Source organism: Lutra lutra, chromosome 6 (genome assembly GCF_902655055.1).
Source record: "Lutra lutra chromosome 6, mLutLut1.2, whole genome shotgun sequence".
NCBI classification, from domain to species: Eukaryota; Metazoa; Chordata; class Mammalia; order Carnivora; family Mustelidae; genus Lutra; species Lutra lutra.
In genome coordinates this window covers 138,161,297-138,183,519 of record NC_062283.1, presented here as the reverse complement: position 1 = coordinate 138,183,519, position 22,223 = coordinate 138,161,297, and the positions used below count along the sequence as shown (strand labels likewise).

Genomic DNA, 22,223 nt, shown 5'->3' with positions numbered 1-22,223 from the left:
TACCAAGCAGGGCTTAGCTCCGTGCTCCTGGTTTGGCACCTTGAAGACCCGGGCGCCTTCCGCAGTGTTTGTTAATGGAAACAATGTAGATTTAAAAAAAAAAAAATCAGAATCTCATGCTCTATTTCAGGACAATAACCAACTAACAAATTTCAAAAGCTTCCAAACAAAAATATGTACTCCTGAAAGAAATTCACATGCTCTAATTTTAAGAAAATTACTTTGAGGTAAGAGTGCTGATTTTTAGACATTTTACTGGATATACTGGAGATACAAAGTTTATTAGCGGGGTTACTTGGGCCCTGTGCTAAGAAGTGGTGCAGGAATTGTGGGGAGAGAGTTTCATAACCACGTCCTAACAGATATAGGACATTAAACGAGAAACCATAATCCGTTCTCCAAGAGTTGTTAACTTAGACAATTGGTCAGTGGACAGTTGGACATGGTTTACTCTGGTCGGGATACAATATCGACTCTTCAGTGGTAATACATTTGGATATACCTCTTCAATTGAGTATACCATTTTTATGCCCCCTCTCCTAGCTTTTATCAGACAAAGAAAAGTCCAAACTTCATAGAGTGAAGTTTCATTATAGAACATGTGCTCCTACTTCTCCTACAAGCAGCAGGACCATATTTTTAGAAGGGGATCTCTGTGACCGAAGGCTAATGCTTTGAGAACCTTCGGGAGGCAGGAGCGTTGGTCTTGTGGCAAAGTGGGGTGCGTGTGTTACTTCCTAGATAACCTTACAGCTTTTGAGGTGAGAGCTGGAGGGAAAGGGGGATGAAGATATGGTTGCCTTAGTTCTGAGATATGAAGCTGGGGGAGGGAGGAGGTTATAAGGCCGAGTCCTTACTTAAGTCCATCTCAAAATGTGAAATAATTGTTTACATGTGGAATATAGGCTGGGGATGGGATATAGAAGGGTACCTAGAAGGGCTGCCTAAGTAAGCATTTCAAAATAAGAAATGTGATCATGCTTACCTTTTGGATGTCTTGTGCTGTTTCTGAAAAATACAAGGGTTTTAAAGGAATTTTTGAGGATTAAAAATAGTTCTCATACATAGGTAAGCACCCCTATTTTATAGGATCTTAAAACTTGTTAATAACTGAAGCCTGAGAGGTTTCCCGGTCTTTTAGACCTAATTCTCAGAAAATACCTCGCAGTTCTCCTCGTTATATATCCTGCGGTGTACGTAAAAAACAAAACAAAACAAAAAAACTCCCAAAACCCCCAAACCTTACGTACATCTGAGGGTCAAGTTCCTTTCTTAATCCCTGACAGCAACAGATTAATGTATGTTAATAAGTTTCAAAGTTTTCCCCCCAAAGATGTATTACCTGAAATACATGCCCTAAGCCATGAGAATCACTTAAACACAAGACCATGCTTCTGTTAATTTTTAAACATTTTATCGGCCTTCCCTGAACGATACAGACAGCATTTATCACTGGGGGTCACCCTGGCGCTGTACTAAGGAGCAGTACAGGTGGGTTTCTGGGGGACCTGAATATCGCCACATCCTTGCAGATACCTCGATGATGCGTGGCTCACCTTTAAACAGGGTTCAGTTATGGAAGCATATAAAGTAAACAGTGATCGAATCCTCTCCGTAGATCCTGCCCGGTGGAAGTTACCATACTGGGCAGTTTGATGGTCCTCTTGCCAGCTCCCATGCCCACGGACCCCAGCCCACCATAATGCACGGTTTTGTTTGTAAAATAAAGGTGCAATACAGCATTACATTTCCTGCTAAGTCTGCATGGACATGCTTGTCAGTAGGGAAGGAGGCGCTCCGTTCTTTCTGATAATTCCAGAATGCTCCATGCAGCAATCCAAGATATACTACAATTTATTTAACTCTTTCCCACTAGATGGGCATTTTACGGGCTATCCTCTTACAAATGCTACAAGGAACACACACACGTAGTTCGATCTAGCCACACCTGGGCAAGCCCTTCTATACAGGAAGTGTATACTGTGAAATTTACAAAAGTGAAAAAAGTGAAATTGTTGAGTCAAGGGCAGATGTGGATTTTAAATTTAAATGCTCCAAATTTTGCTTCAAAAGGTTGCAGAAATTTAGACACCATTCGTTTTGGAGTGCCTGTTTTTCTAGATTTTTTGGTGGAGCTTACAGCTTTCCTCTCTTTATCTCCTTCAAATGTATAGCTTTTCTGATTACTAACATGGATGACCATTTATAAATTTTATTGATGGTTTTTTTTTCCTTGGGAACTGCCCAATTATATTATCTGCCTTTTATTTTTATTATGCTTTTAAAAAGATTTTATTTATTTATTTGAGAGAGAAAGAGAATCTGAAGCAGACTCTGCCCTGAGCATGGGGCCTGATGCAGGGCTCAATCCCATGACCATGAGACCATGACCTAAGCAGAAACCATGAGCAGGACATAAGGGACTCAGCCACCAGGCACCCCTCTACCTTTTAAAAGAGTCCTTTGCCTCTTCTCTTTGACGTGTGGGATTTCTTTACATAATAGGGATATTAATCTTTTTCTGCCAGTTATCTATACTGCAGACATTTTATATCATTTGGCTTTATATTATACAATGGGGTATTATTTTTTTTTAAGATTTTATTTACTTATTTGATAGAGAGAGAGAGATCACAAGTAGGTAGAGAGGCCGGCAGAGAGCGGGGGGGAAGCAGGCTCCCTGCTGAGCAGAGAGCCCAATGTGGGGCTCGATTATAATGGGGTACTACTATAGACGTTAATAAAATCTGTCAATCTGTAATTTATCTGGTGCTTATGTTTTTGTAGGGTTTGACTTAGTGGAAAGCAGTAAAAATGAAAAAAGAAAAGATATGTTAGGACTTACCACTGGTCTTCAAAACTTTATGTGACCTTGAGGAAGGTTCTAGGAGAAAAAAATAAGGCTGCCATCATTTGCAAGACCAAATCAATGTTTTTTTCTTTATAAATGAATTATTAGTTTACAGGCAAATAATTTGAGCTCTAGAAATTTTTTTTAAAAAATCAAATATACCTAAATTCCCATCACTTAGAGACACTTAACAGCAAGACATCCACTCTGACAAAGCTGTAGGGTAAGATTTACGCTGCTCAATCGGGGGTCACAAAACAGAAAACTACCCTCCCAAAAGCTAGTAGAGCCATTTCCTTAGCTTTAACCCACCTATAAGGTGACAGTGTTCAATTTTATGTCCTTCAGCCATTCCTTTCCCAAGCCTCAGACCTCTAATGCTAACTGTCCATCTGACGATTCCCCAATGTGCCCACAGACCAAGCAACCCAACATGCTTCAAACTCACCAGTCTCCTCCCATCACTGTTCTTTAATCAAGTTCTCAACCCGGTCGTCACTGACATTACCTGCTCAAGTAACTGTCGAGACATCATTCTAAATTTCTCCTGTTTTCATCCATCACAGTTCTGCGGGATCCCAATAATGGCTCCCCTCCCCCCACTGTCTTAATCCAGGCCTTTATCATCTCTCCCCAAACTAGATGGGACAGCGTCCCTCAGTTTCCACATCAAGGCAGAATTCCCTTTTTATTTTTATTTTTTAAAAGATTTTATTTATTTGACAGACAGAGATCACTAGTAGGCAGAGAAGCAGGCAGAGAGAGAGGGAGGAAGCAGGCTCCCTGCTGAGCAGAGAGCCCAATGTGGGGCTTGATCCCAGGACCGTGGGATCATGATCTGAACCGAAGGCAGAGGCTTTAACCCACTGAGCCACCCAGGGGCTCCAAAATTTCCTTTTTAAAAGGCAAACATTCATTGCTGAAAATCCTTCTGTAGCGTTGCAGGGTCAAGCTCATACCTCCCACAGCTTCAGCCACTTCTCCTGGTTTGCCTTGCTTGCCTCTACCTCCATCCCATGTTTCAGCCAGGCTGCACAACTGCCACTGGAGGTCTGATCTAGCATATGCTGGCCCAAGTCTCAGGACCTTTGCACATGCTAGTCCTGTCCCAGCTGGCTCCTTGGCCCCTAGACTCTATCCCGGGTCTTCTGCTCTGAGAAGCCTTCTCTCTCCTTCCTACACAGTTAGCCCCCCTCTCTCTCCTTTGTCTTTCCACACTTCCGCTCACTTAGCCTCTACCACAGTCTATTATGGACTGGTACTTATTCACCCTTTTTGACTCTCCCACCAGACTATAACCTCTTCAGAAGCAGGAATCAAGTGTATTATTTCCTCTTGCATCCCTGGTCCTTAGCACAGTGCAAGGGGTTAGGTAGGGACTCACTAAATACTGATTCAAGTCAAAGAAAGATCTGAGGGCTGAGAGAATGCTACAGAGTCTGGTTCAGCAAACACATGTTACAAGTTTAGGCTTGAAAAGTCTTTTGTATGTGTCATTGACAGGATACAATTTCCCCCCAGTGGTAGTCAACAAGTTTTAAGTACCTGCATGCTAGTGATAAGATGCTACGCAAAGCAAGATTAGTTGATTGGTATGTTTTATATTCTGCAGAAAATAGAGAATTTAGAATGAAACTTTTCATTCTAAATTTATTTAGAATGAAAGCCTGACAGTCAGACCAAAAGGATCTTTCATTACTTGTCCCTCTAGATTATTAAATTGATCACAACCCCCTATTTACCTGACTTTCTTCTCAGCCGATATGGAGCAGAACCGTTTTTAGAACCACAGAATGCTTTCGTCTCCCCGTCCGGACTATAACAGAACCCAGGATAATCTGAAATGATAACCACACACACCGATAAGAAGGAGGGGTTCCGTGACTTCCCAGATGGGTACAACTTGTCTTGGCTCTCTCTGGATTTCTTCTTTTTCATCAGACATGGTACAGTCTCTCCTTCCCATAAGTGGTGTTGAGTAGGTATCACGGGACTTTTTGGTTATATTGGGACTTCCAGGAATCCGTCAGCAAGATAAACTGCCTTTCTAGCACGTGCGTGTGTTCTCAGGCTCTCTCTTACACACACACACACACACATGCATGCACACATGCAAGCTCTTTCTGTGTACTCTTTTTTCCCCCTCACTAGCCTCTAGAAAGAGCCATAACCATTGTCTTTACCCTTTGTAGGAAGTTAGTTAAAACGTGTCAGGTATCATTAACCTTCTGCTGCCGCCCAGGATCATTTGCAACTTGATGAACCACAGAGGTCAGAAAACTCTATTAAAATAAATGTCACTGGAGCCAAACTTGTCACAAGGCACCAGACAGGCTGTGGTGACCGGCCACAGCAAAGGCTCTGTCAGTGAGGGCGGAGCGATCTGGAGAATTCCATTCCAGTCCAGTTTCTCAAGGCATCTGTGCCCCACCTGCTGGCGGGGGATGTCGATCTATTCTTCCCCAATGGAAGCTGTCCTCCAGCACGGTGACTCTTAATATTTTTCTAGACATTGTTCTTTTGAACATTTGATGAATGTTTTAAGTTCTCTTACCAGAAAAGGGATTTTCACTTATTTTATTTTATTTTATTTTATTTACTTGAGATAGAGAGCAAGAGTGAGTAAGAGAGAGAGAGAGAGTAATGAGTTGGCAGGGAGAGAGACAGAGGAAGAGGGAGAAACAGGCTCCCCACTGAGCAAGGAGCACAATGCGGGACTCGATCCCAGGACCCCGGGATTATGACCTGAGCCAAAGGCAGATGCTTAACCAACTGAGCCACCCAGGCACCCCAGGATTTTCATTTAATTTTACAGTTTATGTCTTTCTACCTATCTAAGGGGTACACGGAGTTCAGATTAAGAAAATTGGGTCTAGGGTGCCTGGTTGTCTCAGCTGGTTAAGCATCAGACTCTTGATCTCAGCTCAGGTCTTGATCTCAGGGTTGTGGCCTCAAGACCCTTGTTGGGTTCTATGTTGGGCATGAAGCCTACTTAAAAAAAAAAAGAAAGAAAGAAAGAAAGAAAAGAAAGGAAAGGAAAAGAAAAAGAAAGAAAATTGGGTCTAATCCTAAAGTTCTCTAGCCCTTTCCCTGATCATCTGAAGCCTGAGGGTAAACAATTTTAGGATGTGGCTGTAATAGGGTTAAGGTTTTAAGAGTGTCCAAAACTCCAGAGAGTTCTGAGGACTGTAAAGACCACACATGTTTGTCCAATGTCAGTGGTAAAGTTACCTAAATGAGGTCATTTGGCCCAATGGACTGGCCTGCTTTGCCCATACCCAGCCAAGTCCAAAGTCAAGGTAGGGCAAAGGAGGGGATTTTCCCAGGCTGGGTTGCTCTGGCCTAGTCTTGGGCCTGGGAGAAAGGGACATCATACCAATTAGTGGCCCAAAATCGTTCTGTGAATGCACAGAACCTTACTGGTGTCCATGAACCCACCCCAGGCTGGGAACGAGGACTTGGTGCAGACAGCTTCAGACTGCCGTCTTCCTCCATCTTTTCTCCTAAATCAAACATGGTCATCCATGATCTTGCCTTCTCTTTAGAATGTTTTCATTAAAAAAAAACAAACAAACAAAACTTAAGGTGCTTTTCCCTGAATAAAATGGGAGCCAGGGTCCAACTTGTACCGGCTCTCTCTGGATTTCTTCTTTTTCATCAGACACGGTACAGTCTCTCCTTCCCATAACTGGTGTTGAGTAGGTATCACGGGACTAGAATTCTCCACATTGCTCCGGGAGCCAGGGCAGCGGGTCCCAGCCTAGCCCTCTTGCAGGGTCACCTCTCAGGAGCTGTGGGGCATGACACGGGGGCGGGGGTCTCAGCTACATGGTGGGGGTGTTCATCTTTTGACCTCACGAATGCTTCTTGTTTCCCCTGCAGAGCTAACCGCCAGCTACGTGGAGGGGACACGAATCAGTGTTCGCACCTGGGCAAGAGTCCTCAAAAATTACTTCAAACACTGTAGGTGAGAGTTTTTGTCAGACCCAGTTGTAAGTCTAAAGCCATCGATTCTCTTCTTACTCTGTTTCATGTGGGAGAGAACAAGGATGTGATAAATGCTGTTGAATGAGGTTTTGATTTTGTAGGACAGACCTCACCTCTGTTTATTTCCTGCGTGTTTTCTAAGCCTAGAAATACAATCACACTTGTGGGGCTGCTGTAATTTTGAAACCTGCATCAGGGAAACCGTTAACGATCTTGTTGGCGTGATTCGTGCAGGTAAACAACATAGATTTCCCTCCGAGGGGCTGTGGGGGGAAGTGTGTGGAACCCTGATTTCTGGTGGCGGTGGAAGGGAGGGGGAGACTTGACCCTGGCAGCAGGTCTTACATTCTTAGTTGATACAGAGATCTGGACACGTGGCCAGCCATGAGGTGACTCACAGATAAACCAGGTTAAATCAACATACAAGCAAGCCAACGTGTGAGGAGACATCACGCCGTCTGCCGGCTCTGTTTTTCTTACCACAGTGGACAGACAGCTGCTCCTTTCTTACAACTGACATTTTTATAAATTCTAAGCTAGAAAATATGATAGATGCAAGGAGACAAAATTTCAAATTGTATTAAGAGAACGAAACTTACGAATGGCATCCATTTCAAGTATTGCTTGCTTGGCCTGAAAGAAAGAAAGAATCGCTTTAATTGCAATTACTTTTGGTTTCTTCTTTAAATTACCTGTCGTCATACAGAAGACCTATATTACCTCTACACCCTACCTGAAGAAGGGATTCATGAAAAGCTTTAAACAACTCATTATTTCTTTGAGGCACTAATGCATAGTTCAAGGGCTTCAAGCAGACGAGCGCCCTCCGGTGGACAGAGGACGCTGTGCAATGGAGGCACCAGCGCTAAGCTCACAGCCCGCATCTGGAAGGAAGCCACAAAGGGCAAGATAGGACCCACCTTTCAGGGGTGCTGGTAGACGCACATGACAGGCATGCAACCCAACGGAATTACCACCTGCCCACCAAGGGACTGGGCCAGATAATCCTCTACTCTGGCTTTCTTCCCCTCTACCCCAAAATTCGCAGCTTTAAAGCTCGAAGACTTCTTTTCATTGTTATTGCTGTCAACGACATGAATGTTTAGGGAATTATAAAAAGATAGTTAATTATCCTAACGTGAATCCTGTGGCCCGAGGATGCAGAGGGAAAAAAATTACTTTAAGTAGCCTATCTTGCCCCCTGTGTCATTTTCATAGTTCAAGGGTCCTGTAACTTAACCTACAAATATTGGGCGAAAAATCACCTTAAAAATAATTTGGTTGTGTGGGGGGTTAGGGGGGGTTGGAGAAGAATAAATGAAACAAGATGGGATCGGGAGGGAGACAAACCATAAGTGACTCTTAATCGCACAAAACAAACTGAGGGTTGCTGGGGGGAGGGGGGTCAGGAGGGGAGGTGGGGTTATGGACATTGGGGAGGGTTTGTGCTATGGTGAGTGCTATGAAGTGTGTAAACCTGGTGATTCACAGACCTGTACCCATGGGGATAAAAATACATTATATGTTTATTAAAAAATAAAAAATAAAAAAATAAAGATTAATTAAAAAATAATAATTTGGTTGTATTTTGCCACACTGCACTGAAAGTACAGTAAAAAGGTTTAGGGTAACTGGTAATATTTAGTTTTAAAAAAAGGACAGGAGGAGGTTAAAAAAAAACAACCTCGCTGGATCCAATCACGAAACAAAGAACAGCTTGTGAAAACAGTTCCCTTTTTTATTCCACACATACTGTACACACAACCGGAGAAGGGCAACAGCTACTCCATTATTATTTTGTTGTTGTTGTTCAGTGATGTAAGCAGCACTTATAAATGTCACAAGAAAAACCCTGTAAGCATCCAATCCACCTGATGAAGAAACGGAAACATAAGGCTTTTCTTACATTTCTTACTGATGCAACCACCATAAGTTTGAGAAAACAAATGGTTAGATTTTGATGACATTGATGTTTTTATCATAGAGTCAGTTTGAGGTTACTAGTTGGAACTAATTTCAAACACAGATAGGAGCTCAATTTCTGTGAAGTGCATTTCTAGAACCAGGTGGATATATAAAATACAGAAGGTGGGGTGCCTGGGTGGCTCAGTGGGTTAAGCCCCTGTCTTCAGCTCAGGACATGATATCAGGGTCCTGGGATGGAGCCCTGCATCAGTCTCTCTGCTCAGCTGGGAGCCTGCTTCCCCCTGCCCCTCTGCTTGACTCTGCCTACTTGTGATCTCTCTCTGTCAAATAAATAAATGAAATCTAAAAAAAATAAAATGCAGGAGGCTCTACTTTTATCTTTATTCTCAATCTAGAGCAGAGTGAGTGTGAATATCATGTATTTGAATAAAGAAAATGCTTATTTCCAAGAAGTTTCCTGGTATCTATAGACTTAGACTTTAAGGACTTAGTATTTCCCCCGCCCCCCCATCTTGACATTTAATTTCAGAAAAGTACTATTCCCACATTTTCCTCTAGGAGTCAGCCAGGGACCATCACTGAATCGTAAGACCGGAAGGAGGTTGGGAGTCACAGGAACGAATTTCCAACAGCTCATGGTAACCTTGTTAGACAGTAAGGCTTTTTTGATGTTTACAAAAATTCCCCATTAGGCATTTCTTTTGTTTACTAGGAATAAACAGATTTTGAAAGATTTGGAGAAAAAGATCTAAGAAGAAGTCTTGAAGAAAGAAGTGAAAAGTTCAACTTAGTAATAAACCTGCTTAAATAAAATAGAAAATTATTATTATATCACCGTGGATCAAGTATATTAAATAAATGCATTTTCATTGCCCCTGGGAGCACTGTGGAATGTGGCTCATGCTTGCTCCGTGCACCCAGACAGACCTGGGTCTGACTCAGGCTCAGTCACGTACGAGCTGTATAAATGTGGGCAGAGAACTCACATGTTGCTGAGTTTCTGTTCTGACTTTTCTAGAATGGGGAGAGTAAGACCTTCCTCAGAAGGTGTTTTGCTGAGGGCGAAATACAAAATGGTCAGCCCACTGTAGGTGTGCTCAAGACGTCGTTGCGGAAAAAATAACGTTTAGATTCTAAAAGTCAGGAATTTGGGTAAAAGAGTGCAGTTCTGTTGTGACTGTTCAAACCATGTTAACGCATCAAGGGAGAATGGCCTGGAACACACAGGTCTTGTGTGGGAGAAAGAGGACAGGTACGCAAGCTGGTCTGGTTTCGTAATGGCCTTTGGGAGTCCTTTGGCAGCTCTGATTTTCCCAGGAGACAGGTGAACCGTGGGCGGGGCCTATCAAAGCCACTCTGTCATTGCTCAGGGCGGTCCAGGGCATGGGGCCAGCAGCCCGGTAACTAACCAGGAAGAAAACGCAGTCACTTCTCTGCCTGACTTACCTCACCTCTCACAACGCCCTGATGAGATGCGACTCACGCTTCACTCCAACACACACCTATGCACACTCATTTCCCGGGCGCCAAATCAAGGCGGACAGCCCGGGAGAACGAGCTTTAGATACACAGAGCAAAACAGACGCTCGTTGCTCAGAAATGTCCCTGGCCCTAATTCTGCAACCCCGCCACGCCCAGTCTGATTCTCGTGACCACCATCCCACCTTCTGCTCCACTTTCTTCCTCCCCCAGCCCAGCAAGGGCTGCTTCACTGTCCATAGGACGATCCATTCTCGACCCGCACCTTAGCTCCTAGCGGTTTTATCTCGATCGCCCCTTCCTTCCACTCCAGAACAGCAACACACAATCAGAGCGGCCCCCAGGACCCTAGCAGCACCCAGAGCTCTCCAAGTCCACTTTTCGACCACAGACCTCTGTATTTCCATCTCCCCACCTTTCAACTCCTGCTGAGCCAGTGTTTGGAATGTGCAGGCCAGCGGTCCTTCAAGCCGTGCCTGTTCTCTCTGTCGGCTTCACGCTCCACTCAGCTTGGAGCTCATGCTCAATGCCTGTGCCAATTGGCACCCACATTTCCCTGCTGCTAAGCTTCCCCTTTCCTGGCTCTGCTGGGCCTCACCCCCTGTACCCTAGTTCCTTGACACTAGTTTCCAAGCCGCTGAGCGGATTTCCGAATGACCTCAGCACACCGATCCGTGGTGACCCCCTCCGTTGGGTCTTGGATGAACAAATTATTGTAGTCATCCTCACAGACCGGTCCATTTCCTTTAGCAAGTGTTCTGAGGCTCACCACTTTCCCTCAGGCACCCACACCCACCTGGGATCCCTCGACCCGGGCTCCCCCAACCCAACACATGACATCATCACCAACTCCAGGGAAATCAGATTCTTTATCTTCACACGAGTCCATCTCAAAGGTGCTCAGCCCTGTCTCATCTTTCTTCTCCCCTGGCTCTGGGAGGGAGATTTCCACCTTCCCAGACTACCCTCTCACCCAGCGCTCCTGACCCCACCCTCCCCGCTTCCCGGGGTGGGTTCCAAAGAGCACCCCTCAGCTTATCGATTCACTCTCCTTCCCACTGCCCACTGTCACGTCCACGGTGTTCGCCTACGCCGATGCCTCGCTCTCATCTTGCCCCTCCTCAAGCCACCACCTTGCATCTTTCCTGCGTTTGTTCAAGTCTGCATGCAGTCTGCTGCTTCTCATTTCTGCATTTCTCTCTAACACCCTGCAAGCTCTCCCTGATCTCTTAGTTGCCAAACCAGATCTTGACGCTCCTGTTTGAATCGGCTGTGCCGTCCCGTCTGTGGCATTTGAGACTCTAGCTACCCTCTTCTTCTTTGAGATCCTTTCTTTCCTTTGTCCCCACGCCTTTCTCCTTTGGTTTTCTTACTACCTCCCTGCTCATTCTCCCCACCGGCTTGTGGATCACTGAGATGTGATTCCCAGGGGTTCTTTCCTTTGCACACTTTCCTGGGCCGTCCTATCGAAGCTCAGGGCTTCAGTGACTGTCTGTGTCAAGAGAGCCTCCAGATCCGCAGCTTCCAAGACCTGAATTTCCACCTGAGCTGACTCGTCTCCACACACGCTACTGTGAGAGCTCCTTGCTCCCACCCAACCGGTTCCTCCCCCTGGCAGCTTGTCTCAGAACTCAGCACTGTCTCCTGGGCCCAACCCCTGACTCATCCTTCACTCCTATTTCTCTCTCTGTCCTCATGCACCTCGTGGGCAACTTACGTTCCCTCTGCCTCTGTGAGAGCTTTTGCATCTGCTCCCCCTCTGTTGCTGGGGCTCCCGGAAGTACCCCTCGCCTGTTTTCTAGACCACCCCGGTGGCTTGCTGATTCTTCTCCTCCCCCCAGTGTCACTCCTTTAGCTCATTTATCACCCTGTCCCTGCAGTTACATGCTCAGAACACAGGGGAGATCATGCCAACCCCCTCCTCCACAGCCTTCAGTAGTTTCCTACCACCCATATGTCAGACTCCTTGGTGTGTGCCTTTAGACACCTTCGCAGCCCAGCGGACTGCCTTCCACTTCTCCAGCCTCACCGCCTGCTCCGTCTCCTGAGGACCCAGCCCTTCCGCAGAGGCACCATCTGTGGGCTGGGAACAGGGTGCACCCATTCACATCTCCTTGTTTTTGTTTATGCTGTTCCCTCAGCTTGGGTTTCCTCTTCCTCCACTTGATAAAAACATTCCTCATCCTTCAAGACTGAGGTAGGTAAGAGGCATTTCCTTCCTTTCCCCATTCAACTGTAGTTGAACACTTTATCCTTCAGAATACTTGGCTTATACCTCTATTAATTCATCCTCTTTAGCAAACAGTTTCTTGTTTATATGGCTGGCTCTCTCATCGACAAATTCCTTCATAACTGAGTCTCTATCTTCTTTCCCTAGCATTCCCACAGAACCTAAGCTTGCTCTGATCACGATGGGTGCTTAGTGGATCTTTGAACACTTCTCAAAAATGTATTCTACTAGTTCTCCCAAGATTTTCTTGTAGTCTTTTCCTTAATTTTAATTTGCTCAAGCCCCAAAACAAAATATAACAACGACAACAACAAAAACCTTTGGGGCACCTGGGTTGCTCAGTTGATTCAGCGTCTGGTTCTTTGTTTTGGCTCAAGTCATGATCTCAGGGTCCTGGAATCAAGCCCCGTGTCAGGCTCCAAGCTCAGCAGGGAGTCCCCTGGAGGACTCTCTCCCTCTCCCCCTGCCCCTACTTGTGCTCTCTCTCTCTAAAGTAAATTAATAAATATTAAAAAAATAAAAAACAACCTTTGACAAGTTCCCTATATGTGAATCTTCTTAATGTACCTGACGGGTTGAGTTGATCCCATCTGTATCCTCTATATTTTCTTTATCTGGAAGGTGAACATTTATTCCTGGCAGGCTGCCTTCTGGGACTTGAATTCCTTCACATTTCCATGTTTGTTGACCTCATCGTCTTACCTTTGCCGGAATCTTGGCCGCATGGTTCTCCAGGATCAGCCTCTTCAGGTGCAGAACCCACAGGCGCTTGTCCTGCTGGGACTTAGCCTACCAGAAGGCAATGTGGACAGTCAGATGGCTTGTGCCTCCCCAACACACAAGATTAGACCCTTTGATAACCCTCTGACAAGGTGGGAAACAGGCCGTGCGGCCAGAAGGCTCTGGAAAGGCCGGCCAACACACGGCGCTCCTCCTTCCCAAGAGTGAGCCCCATGGGGCCGGGAGGGCCCGGCTGTTACCTGAACTGTGTGCTGCAGCTTCGGGTTCTTATAGTGGAAGACGCTGAAGCTGAGCGGCTCCTTCGGAATCACTTCCACAAGCATGAGGTTGCCGCACTGCGCAGGACAGCAGAGAGAGGGTGAGGCACGCTCGGAAGAGAACGGAGCAAACCACCCCCACCCCCAGCACTCAGACCTACCAGGATGTGGGCTTTGTACGTGAACGTGTCGTCTCTTTTCTTTGTGATGAGTAGCAGCTTGTCAAAGAGGAAGAGCGTCCGCTCATTCTTGGCGCGCTGGATGCGAAAGGTGCCTTCCAGCACCAGCTCCCCATAGCTGGTCAGGTCTGGCCCCTTCCAGTTAGTGAGCAGACTCTGTATCTCCTGAAAAAGTGACCATTCTGGGTGACTAAGCAAGGAGGTGGGAAGACGTGGCTGCAAGGACATGGTGGCCCATATGCAGACTCTCAAGAATGGGGCCTGACCATCTCTGATGGGCTCTAATGGATCTGTTTGGCGTCCAATGGTGTCTAACGATCCATGACCTAAACCCACATATACGGGTGCTGCCACTTAAGGGTTAACAGAAATGAATCAAGTTGTTAATTGCTGAGTTGCCAATTACTTATTTCCATTCCTTGATAATCCTTTCCTAGGGCCGCTGACAACACTTAGGACTCTCAAAAGCTGGGTAAAGAGGACACAGGTATGTGACCTTCTCTGAAAGGTGTCTTTCTCTTGACATTCTCACCCACATTCTCTGCATAAAAACCTTCAGAGCTACTGACATGCAAACCTTCTTCCAGAAATTGAAATCCATACTACATACAAGTAACTCAGAACTAAGGGCGGTGAGAAGACACGGAAGATGGATCTTAGAAATTTCCTGGTATTAATCCCATTTGCTAGGGAAAAGGAAATGAAGTTCGTCACTACCACATTTTAAATGGCACTTGATAAACATCAACTGAGAACAGGACTTTGAAGTGTCTTTGGGATGTGCTGTATGTCCACACCAGTGTTTTTTGTTTTTGTTTTTTAAAGATTTTATTTATTTATTTGACAGAGAGAGATCACAAGTAGACGGAGAGGCAGGCAGAGAGAGAGAGAGGGAAGCAGGCTTCTTGCTGAGCAGAGAGCCCGATGTGGGACTCGATCCCAGGACCCTGAGATCATGACCTGAGCCGAAGGCAGCGGCTTAACCCACTGAGCCACCCAGGCGCCCCACACCAGTGTTTTTTAAGGAAACGGATTTTTTACTGTTTTGAAAAATGAAAATATTTGCAGATAGCATTTAATTAAGCAGTCCAGAGGACAGCCCCAAATTTCACTGGTTGAAAGTAGAAATGGATAGGAATGGAGATAAAAGTCTGGGCCAGAGCCTGGTTTAGCAGCGTCTTCAGAATGCCAAACAGATTTCTAAGATGTGAAAAACCAACCAGTCATTTAGCCATTTCAGAATATGCGATGGATGTTATATCCACAGAACATGTGGCTGACGACACACGAAAGCTTTTCTGACTATTCTAAAAACCAGACATGGCCTGGAAGACTAGAATGTCACCTTCGCTCGATTTCTGAGCATCAATTACTTCATACCACACTCTGGCTGCCTATAGATGAATCCTAGAGTTTTGTTTTGATTTTTGAGCTCAATAATGTATCTTTCTCCTTGAGTTGGGCATAGGAGCTCCGCACAGCATGGAGTCACTTTGGACTTTCATGTCTCACTCCAGGGACACAGAGGAGCCTGTGACCAGCTTCTAGGCCCACAAGACCTTTTGTTTTTATTTTTTTAATTAAAAAATATATTTATTTATATGAAAATTTAAAATTTTGGCACAATCAGGGGTGGGGGAGGGGCAGAGGGAGAGGGAGAAGCAGATTCCCAGATGAGCAGGAGCCTGACACGGGGCTTGGTCTCAGGACCCTGAGATCATGACCTGAGTTGAAGGTAGATGATTCACCGACTGAACCACCCAGGTGCCCCAACCTTTTGTTTTTATTTGTATTTATTTAAGATTTTATTTATTTATTTGACAGAGAGAGAGAGAGAGAGCATGCACAGCAGAGGGAGCGAGAGAAACAGACTCCTAGCTGAGCAGGGAGCCAGACATGGGACTCGATCCTAGGACCCTGGGATCATGACCTGAACCAAAGGCAGACGCTCAACAGACTATGCCACCCAGGTGCCCCGACCTTTTGTTTTTAAATAGTGAACCTGGGACATGATCACTGAGTTAGCATTTATCAAATGTCTCTAAGGATTTAGGGTCTAAAATACTGGTGCTGGAAAGAGGCTTAGCAAATCTCTTGTCTGTCTTATTTTAGAAATGAGGACTCTAACATGCACTGGTGAGCCTCATCCCAAATGGAGCGGGAGAGAACCTGCATCCAGATTTAGCTCTCCTTTCTCTGAGTCCCTGTCCCACACCACACATGTACCAACCCACAGTTCTGCATTCACTAAGGAGACAGGAAGTAAGACTCAAAACCCTTCCAACAGCTTAGAGAAAGTTGCTTCCAAGAAGAAGGACGTATTTGTAATTAACACAAGCTAAGGGTGCCGGAGACTCCAACTTCTAACCTGGGTAACTGAAGGGGCTATGAACAAACTATTCGTTTAAATTTATAATGTAATTTCTCTTAAATACCACCTTAAACAGTGATCAAATTAGCCACGTCCTCATCTTCTTTCAAGGAGACCTCCAATGAAGATGGTGGAGGAAATGGAATACTTGAGCAGCCTTAGAATCTGATTTGGAAAATGGTAGGGGCACCTGGGGGGCTCAGTGAGTTGAGGGTCTGCCTTCGGCTCAGGTCATGATCCCAGGGTCCTGGGATCAAGTCCCGCATCAGGCTTCCTGCTCAGTGGGGAGCTGGCTTCTCCCTCTCTCTCTCTCTCTGCTGCTCTCCCCTGCCCCTGCTCTCTCTCTCAAATCAATAAGTAAAATCTTTTAAAAAAAGAAAGAAAATGGTAACAAGTCCATGCCCTGCAGCACCGCCAGGCACCACCGTCTCAAGTTCACCTGCAACCGGACTGCGTGCTCATGCTTCCTCTTCATGTCGTTGATGTGCCAGGCCACTCTCTGCATCGTGTCGATAGCATCAAGCACCACGTCGTAGCCTTCGGTGTCCTTGTCAAGGTGATTTTCTATTTCCTTTAAAAAAAAAAAGACAACTATTTTCACTTTTTTCTCGTATAGCCAGTGACACACACGATGAGTTCCCCGTATTTCACTTTTGCCTCTACTTACATGCTACCATCATGCCTTAAGAATCTGAGATAGTTTACCAGAACAGACTTGCAACAAAATGGTAAAATGGGAATGAAAATGGGGGGAGGAAAAATAGGAGTGGATTAGAATTTCATGACAAGGAAGATAAAAGAAAACACTATATATGGTCCATTAAGACTCGTAAGGATGCAACAGTTACAATAGATACAAGTGTTGCTATTACGTTTGGAGTTTCCTGGTGGCCAATGGTAATAAGAGTTCTCACCCTTACAGGATAGAAAACATACTTTCCTTTTCCTCCCAGAGGAAATATAATATGTAACACAGGACTATGTAACAGACTGAACCACAGAGTGGACGCTATCTTTATTTTTTATTTTATTTTTTAAAAATATTTTATTTATTTATTTGACAGACAGAGAGAGATCACAAGTAGGTAGAGAGGCAGGCTTAGAGAGAGGGGGAAGCAGGCTCCCTGCTGAGCAGAGAGCCTGACATGGGACTCGATCCCAGGACCCTGAGATCATGACCTGAGCCGAAGGCAGAGGCTTAACCCACTGAGCCACACAGGCGCCCTGGACACTTCTTTAAAAGTATGTGTATAGCAAGTGACTTTCCTTGTAGTCAAGGCTTTAAAGCCCCAAATGAAGTTCATGAAATACAAGCCTTCAGAGTATTGAGAATGATCTCATGGTTCGCGTATCCTCCGGCGATCAGCGCTCAGGTCAGCCCTGGAGTTCTATAACCCCAGGGACATGACAGGGACATGAGCTCTGCTCTAATTCTTTCCAACACAGGGGACACATGTCCCTAGACCCCTCAACAACCTATGGAGAGGGACTGTTGTATCATTTATTTTTATTTCATTCTTTATCTACTCAATAGTAACGACCAGAGAGCTAGGGGTCAATAAATGCTTATTAAGTTGGCGCTCTATCTTCTTAAAACAGTAACAGTAACCTATACAAATATGTAAAACAATAAGAAGATATTATAGTCAATTAGATCATTTCTGGGACATCAATGATGTACATAATCATTAAGCCAAAGGATGGAGGTTGAATCTTATGGTAGCTTATGAAGGTTAGTTCCATTATTTTATAATTCTACTTCATAAATCTCTGTTTGCTTTTACTACATACTCAAGTTTTCCATCTAGCTAGAAACTGGGAAGGAATTCGCATTTGCTTCCCACACTCAGACCCAGCTGATAGAAAGGCCCTATGAAACTATACCACTAAAATGACAGCTCCCAGGTAAGCTCCAGATCTATAGCAGATTAGAAAAAATACTAATTTCTTCTTCTGGTCTGAGACGCAGTCCTGTCCAACAACAGACAGACTCCCGAGTACAGAGTGTTTTCCTGTGCAAACCTTCATGGATGGCTACACAGCTTTGAAGTGATGTAAACGACACAGAAGGAGCCCTTTAAATCACCCTTCAAAGCAAAAATACTTCAAAGGCAACCAGAAGTTAGTTTTTGATTAATCTAACCACCGTTCTTCATTACCAGTTGTTATGCACGGAATGCTTGTGTCCCCCCTACCCTGCCAAAGCCACATGTTGAAATCCTAACCCCCCATTGTGCTGGTCTTAGGACTGGGACCTTTGGGAGGTAATCGGGTCATGAGGATGGAGCCCTCACAGAGGGGATTAGTGCTCTCATAGAACTCTCTTGCCTCTTTCTACCTCATAAGGAAGTGAGAATGCAACCCAGGCAGCAAAATCATCAGAACTTGAACAGACTGGTGCCTTGGTCTTGGCCTTCCCATGTCTAAACTGTGAGAGATAACTGTTTGCTGTTGAAGCCACCCAGGCTATGGGATTTTCTTATCGCAGCCTAAACCAAGACACCAGCTCTTAATTTAGAGGATAAGAGCTATGCTTCCCTATCAATTGTCTTTTGGTAAGGATCTTGACTTGCTATGTCTCCCATGCATAAGTGACTGTCATCTTAGGCTTTGCTTTTGATTGATGGCTGCCTAACTATCTAGAAGGCTATGTTTAGAGATCACTGAGATACACTAGTCTTAAACGCCATATTAGTACTATCCAGGAGAGATCTTTTCTGGGTCAGATATGATGTCAGCATTACCTGGACACTGGTTTAGCAAATTAATCCCACTAATCTAAGGGGTCGTGGGTATTAATTTAACAATTAAAATGATATCCCTGGTGTGGCTTCACAGGACACCAGATTCTCCAAACACGAGCCACCTGGCCAAACAGACAAAGCTGAGAAATTTCTAGCAAAGTTGGACCATAAGCGTTGTTAAAATTGTTGATGTGTGTGAACAGAGCAAAACTGGAATGATTATCCAAGTTGGAAACCTGGAATCATTTAAAAAGAGATACATATAAATTACAGGCTTGGTGATACAGATAAGAGCTCTGGATTAAAGTCATAAGATTTTAATGTAGTATGATCAAGCAATAAAACAAAGCAATAGCTCACATTTATGGACTGCCTGTGAGGTACAGTGAACACGGACAATTTACAGGATTGGAACCCAGAGCCTGGCCCCTAACCACCACGCTAGGTCCTCCTTGTGTTATAAGGGCAGTCCAATCCTATTAACCCAACAGGAATGACTTGCGAGAAAACTTTTCACCCATTTTACCAACTTCCTTAGAGGGAAGACAAGAGAATGTGAGAGCTACGTCTACCGTCGTTTCTAAAGCCTCTTTCATCGTCTACAAATCACGGAAATGCAATCAATGCGATGGCGCCGTGCTAAGCCCTGCTCAAAGATCATTCATCACACCAGTCATCCGTCTTCTCCTCTTTCGGCTCCTTCTCTTTGCTCGTACAAAAGCCAGTCTATGACAGATGGCGCCCCTGCCCAACTGCCTACTGAGTCTAGGCTAGTGGAGATAAAACACACAGAAATCTGCTTCTCATTAAGGTGAGAGCTCTCTGCCTGAAACCATCCGCTGCCCAGAATGAGGCACTCCTAAGCCCTATCAGAATCAGAGCTAAAATGAATCTTTTCATTTGGCTGTTGTCAATGAGGCTGCAGGCCCAGAATATAAATATCTCTAATATCTCAAAGCAGATTAGTTCGTTGTAAAGTACGAGTGTGGAAAACGTTTCCATATGTCCACAGCCTTTTCTGATCGTTCTCCCCCCTCAGTGTAATAGATCTGTGCACCGAATCGCCATCCCCTGGAACGTAGTCAAGGGCAGGCAGAAACTTACGTGCAAGAGGAGATGATATTTGAGAATCCGCTGAACTGGCTTCAAGAGATAGGACCCCAGAGGCAGTGAGTGTTTCAGAGTTTCCTGACGTTCCCGGAAGAACTTGGCCACCATCTTGTTCCGCATGCACTCCGTCAGCACAGCCACTGACCTGTGAAAACGATCCACGTTTTTATCTGAACTGTAGTCATAAGATGGGTATTCAAGTTTTACATGCCCTAAAGCATGTAAGGGAGAAACAGAGCTATATTTAGACTAAAATGCCCCTGGACAAATTAGAAAAAGGTGTCTCTTTGGGTGGATGGATTAGAAAAGAGCACTAGAGAAAGCTGGTTGCATATGGACATATGGCTTCTAAGAAGCAAGCTCCTCCTCCCTTCTATGGAAGCAATCCCCAGCCACGACACATGCTTGGCCAAAAGGGGATCTGAGTCGGGTGATAGCCCCTGGTTGCATCCCATGTGGGTATTGGTGCAGTGCTCGAACTGCACATCCGTATTCGGTCTCCACAGGTCAGACTGCAAGGAGGGGGCATCTCTATACCAGGAAAAAAGAGCTCCCTCTTTAGGAGAGCCAGCCCCGTGCAGGACATCTGTCACCCCTTTTGCTGGTTGCCTTTGTAGAAATCACAAACTGCCAGACACTCTGTGCAGAGCTTTGGAGAATGTGGCTCATAGGTTAACTCCCCTTGGAGAATCTTTGAACAGATCCCTCTAAAGAGAGTTTCTGAAACAGCGAGAGAACCTTACTTCTTAGGGAGTGTGCCTCAGTGGACTAGGAAAGTGGGTCAGAGTTCCTTCTGCATCCCAGCTCCCCCAAAGGTGGTAAGTATAGCCCCCTGACACCCCAGGGGAATAATCAAAACGGTGTTCGTATCTTGTACATGAAAGCCAGTGAGCTCGTGGGGTCTCATGCACACATGTAAATTAAAATCATATGGTCTCGTAACTTAGAAGAAAGCAGGTGGAAGTGATTTCGGCCCCTCTCTCCCCAAGTCAGTAATATGTTTTCAGGATTAATTTAGAAAATTAGAGCCAAACAACAAAATAAGAGTCCTTGGAAGGAAGTAATGTGGAGGTCTCCTAATGAACCTATTAGAATTGCTTTTGTTCCCATGTGCTTTGAGAATTATCTGTCCAAACGGGTTTAGTTCCTCCAGAAGCTGATATTTCAAAACAACTCCTTATCATGTAGCCGAGGGTCTTTTTGAAGGTTCTTCCAGAACCAGAACTGGCTGCCCAGTTGTCCTTTGGCCAGCTGATGGCTTCAACTCCTGCCCAAGGACAGGACATCTGCAACAGACTGGGAGGCGCTCACTGAATTCTGGGCTCAGGGCCCAGGGAGACAGCTGAGGACAATGACCTGACAGGGCCTGGGCCCCTCCTTGGGGAAAGGAGGAAGGGCTTGTGTCTCTTCCCGGCGAAACTGCTGGGGCGTGACTGGTATGAAGAAGGTGGACATCTGTCAAGGTGTGCCGGCGACATTCAGTATCTCTGGCCTGGATCCAAGGGGAGAAGAAATGTTGTCAGATGGGCTGTGACGTCTGGTACTCTTAGCTTGGTAAGACAGTGGGGGGACAGCAGACCGGGGCTTCAGAAAGCAAACTGGAGACGGGGCCAAGAGCAAAATATTTTTCTGTGAATATGAAAATCACACAACCGGGGAAGAACTGGGCACGCCTGCGTCCCTGAGTGTGATTTGTGAGCATCTCTCGGCTAACCTGTTTCTTTCCTTCCTCAAAGTTGAAGATACACAATAAAAAAGAAAAGAAAACATGAAAATACTGTAAAACCCAAAATAGAAAACACTTCCTCTCCAGGAGACTGGTCTTAACTCTCCTCCCTGGGACTTCCTACTCTCTTCTTTTTCTTTATCTTTTTCTTTTTTTTTTTTAAGATTTTATTTATTTATTTGAGAGAGAGCACAAGAGGGGGGAAGGTCAGCAGGAGAAGCAAACTCGCTGCTGAGCAGAGAGCTTGAGGTGGGACCCCATCCGGGGACTCCAGGATCATGACCTGAGCCGAAGGCAGTCGCTTAACCAACTGAGCCACCCAGACGCTCCTTCCTACTCCTTTCTCTCATGTATCTTTAGCTTCTAGGACACACAATTAAGTCCATACTACATTAATTTGTCTTTGTTGATTTGGTCTTCCCTAACACCCTATCCACGACTGCATTTAGTTGAGTCTGATGCTCAAAAAACCCTAAAAGTTGCTAGAAGGCTAGGATATTAGTTCCCATTTCCTGCCAACGCATAGCGGGCTTGGGACCAGACTCCCTGGTGCTCTCACATGAACCATTCTGCCTGTCCTTTGACCCTGAAGCAGCCTCATAGAGAAAAATCTACCTTTGTT

General features: G+C 45.2%; 1 protein-coding gene across 5 annotated transcripts in view; it reads right to left on the bottom strand.

The window, feature by feature from the left end:
* Window positions 1-22,223, bottom strand: part of PLEKHG1 (pleckstrin homology and RhoGEF domain containing G1) — a 218,103-nt gene that overhangs the window by 12,276 nt on the left and 183,604 nt on the right. For all 5 annotated transcript variants that reach the window (XM_047733188.1, XM_047733185.1, XM_047733184.1 and 2 more), the window contains 9 exons: window positions 19,870-20,020; window positions 16,461-16,592; window positions 13,633-13,815; window positions 13,454-13,549; window positions 13,176-13,262; window positions 7,438-7,471; window positions 4,594-4,689; window positions 2,846-2,884; window positions 986-1,008 (listed from right to left, as the gene is read on the bottom strand). In XM_047733188.1, the coding sequence (XP_047589144.1) occupies window positions 986-1,008; window positions 2,846-2,884; window positions 4,594-4,689; window positions 7,438-7,471; window positions 13,176-13,262; window positions 13,454-13,549; window positions 13,633-13,815; window positions 16,461-16,592; window positions 19,870-20,020 (841 nt within the window). The remainder of the gene's footprint in view (window positions 1-985; window positions 1,009-2,845; window positions 2,885-4,593; window positions 4,690-7,437; window positions 7,472-13,175; window positions 13,263-13,453; window positions 13,550-13,632; window positions 13,816-16,460; window positions 16,593-19,869; window positions 20,021-22,223) is intronic.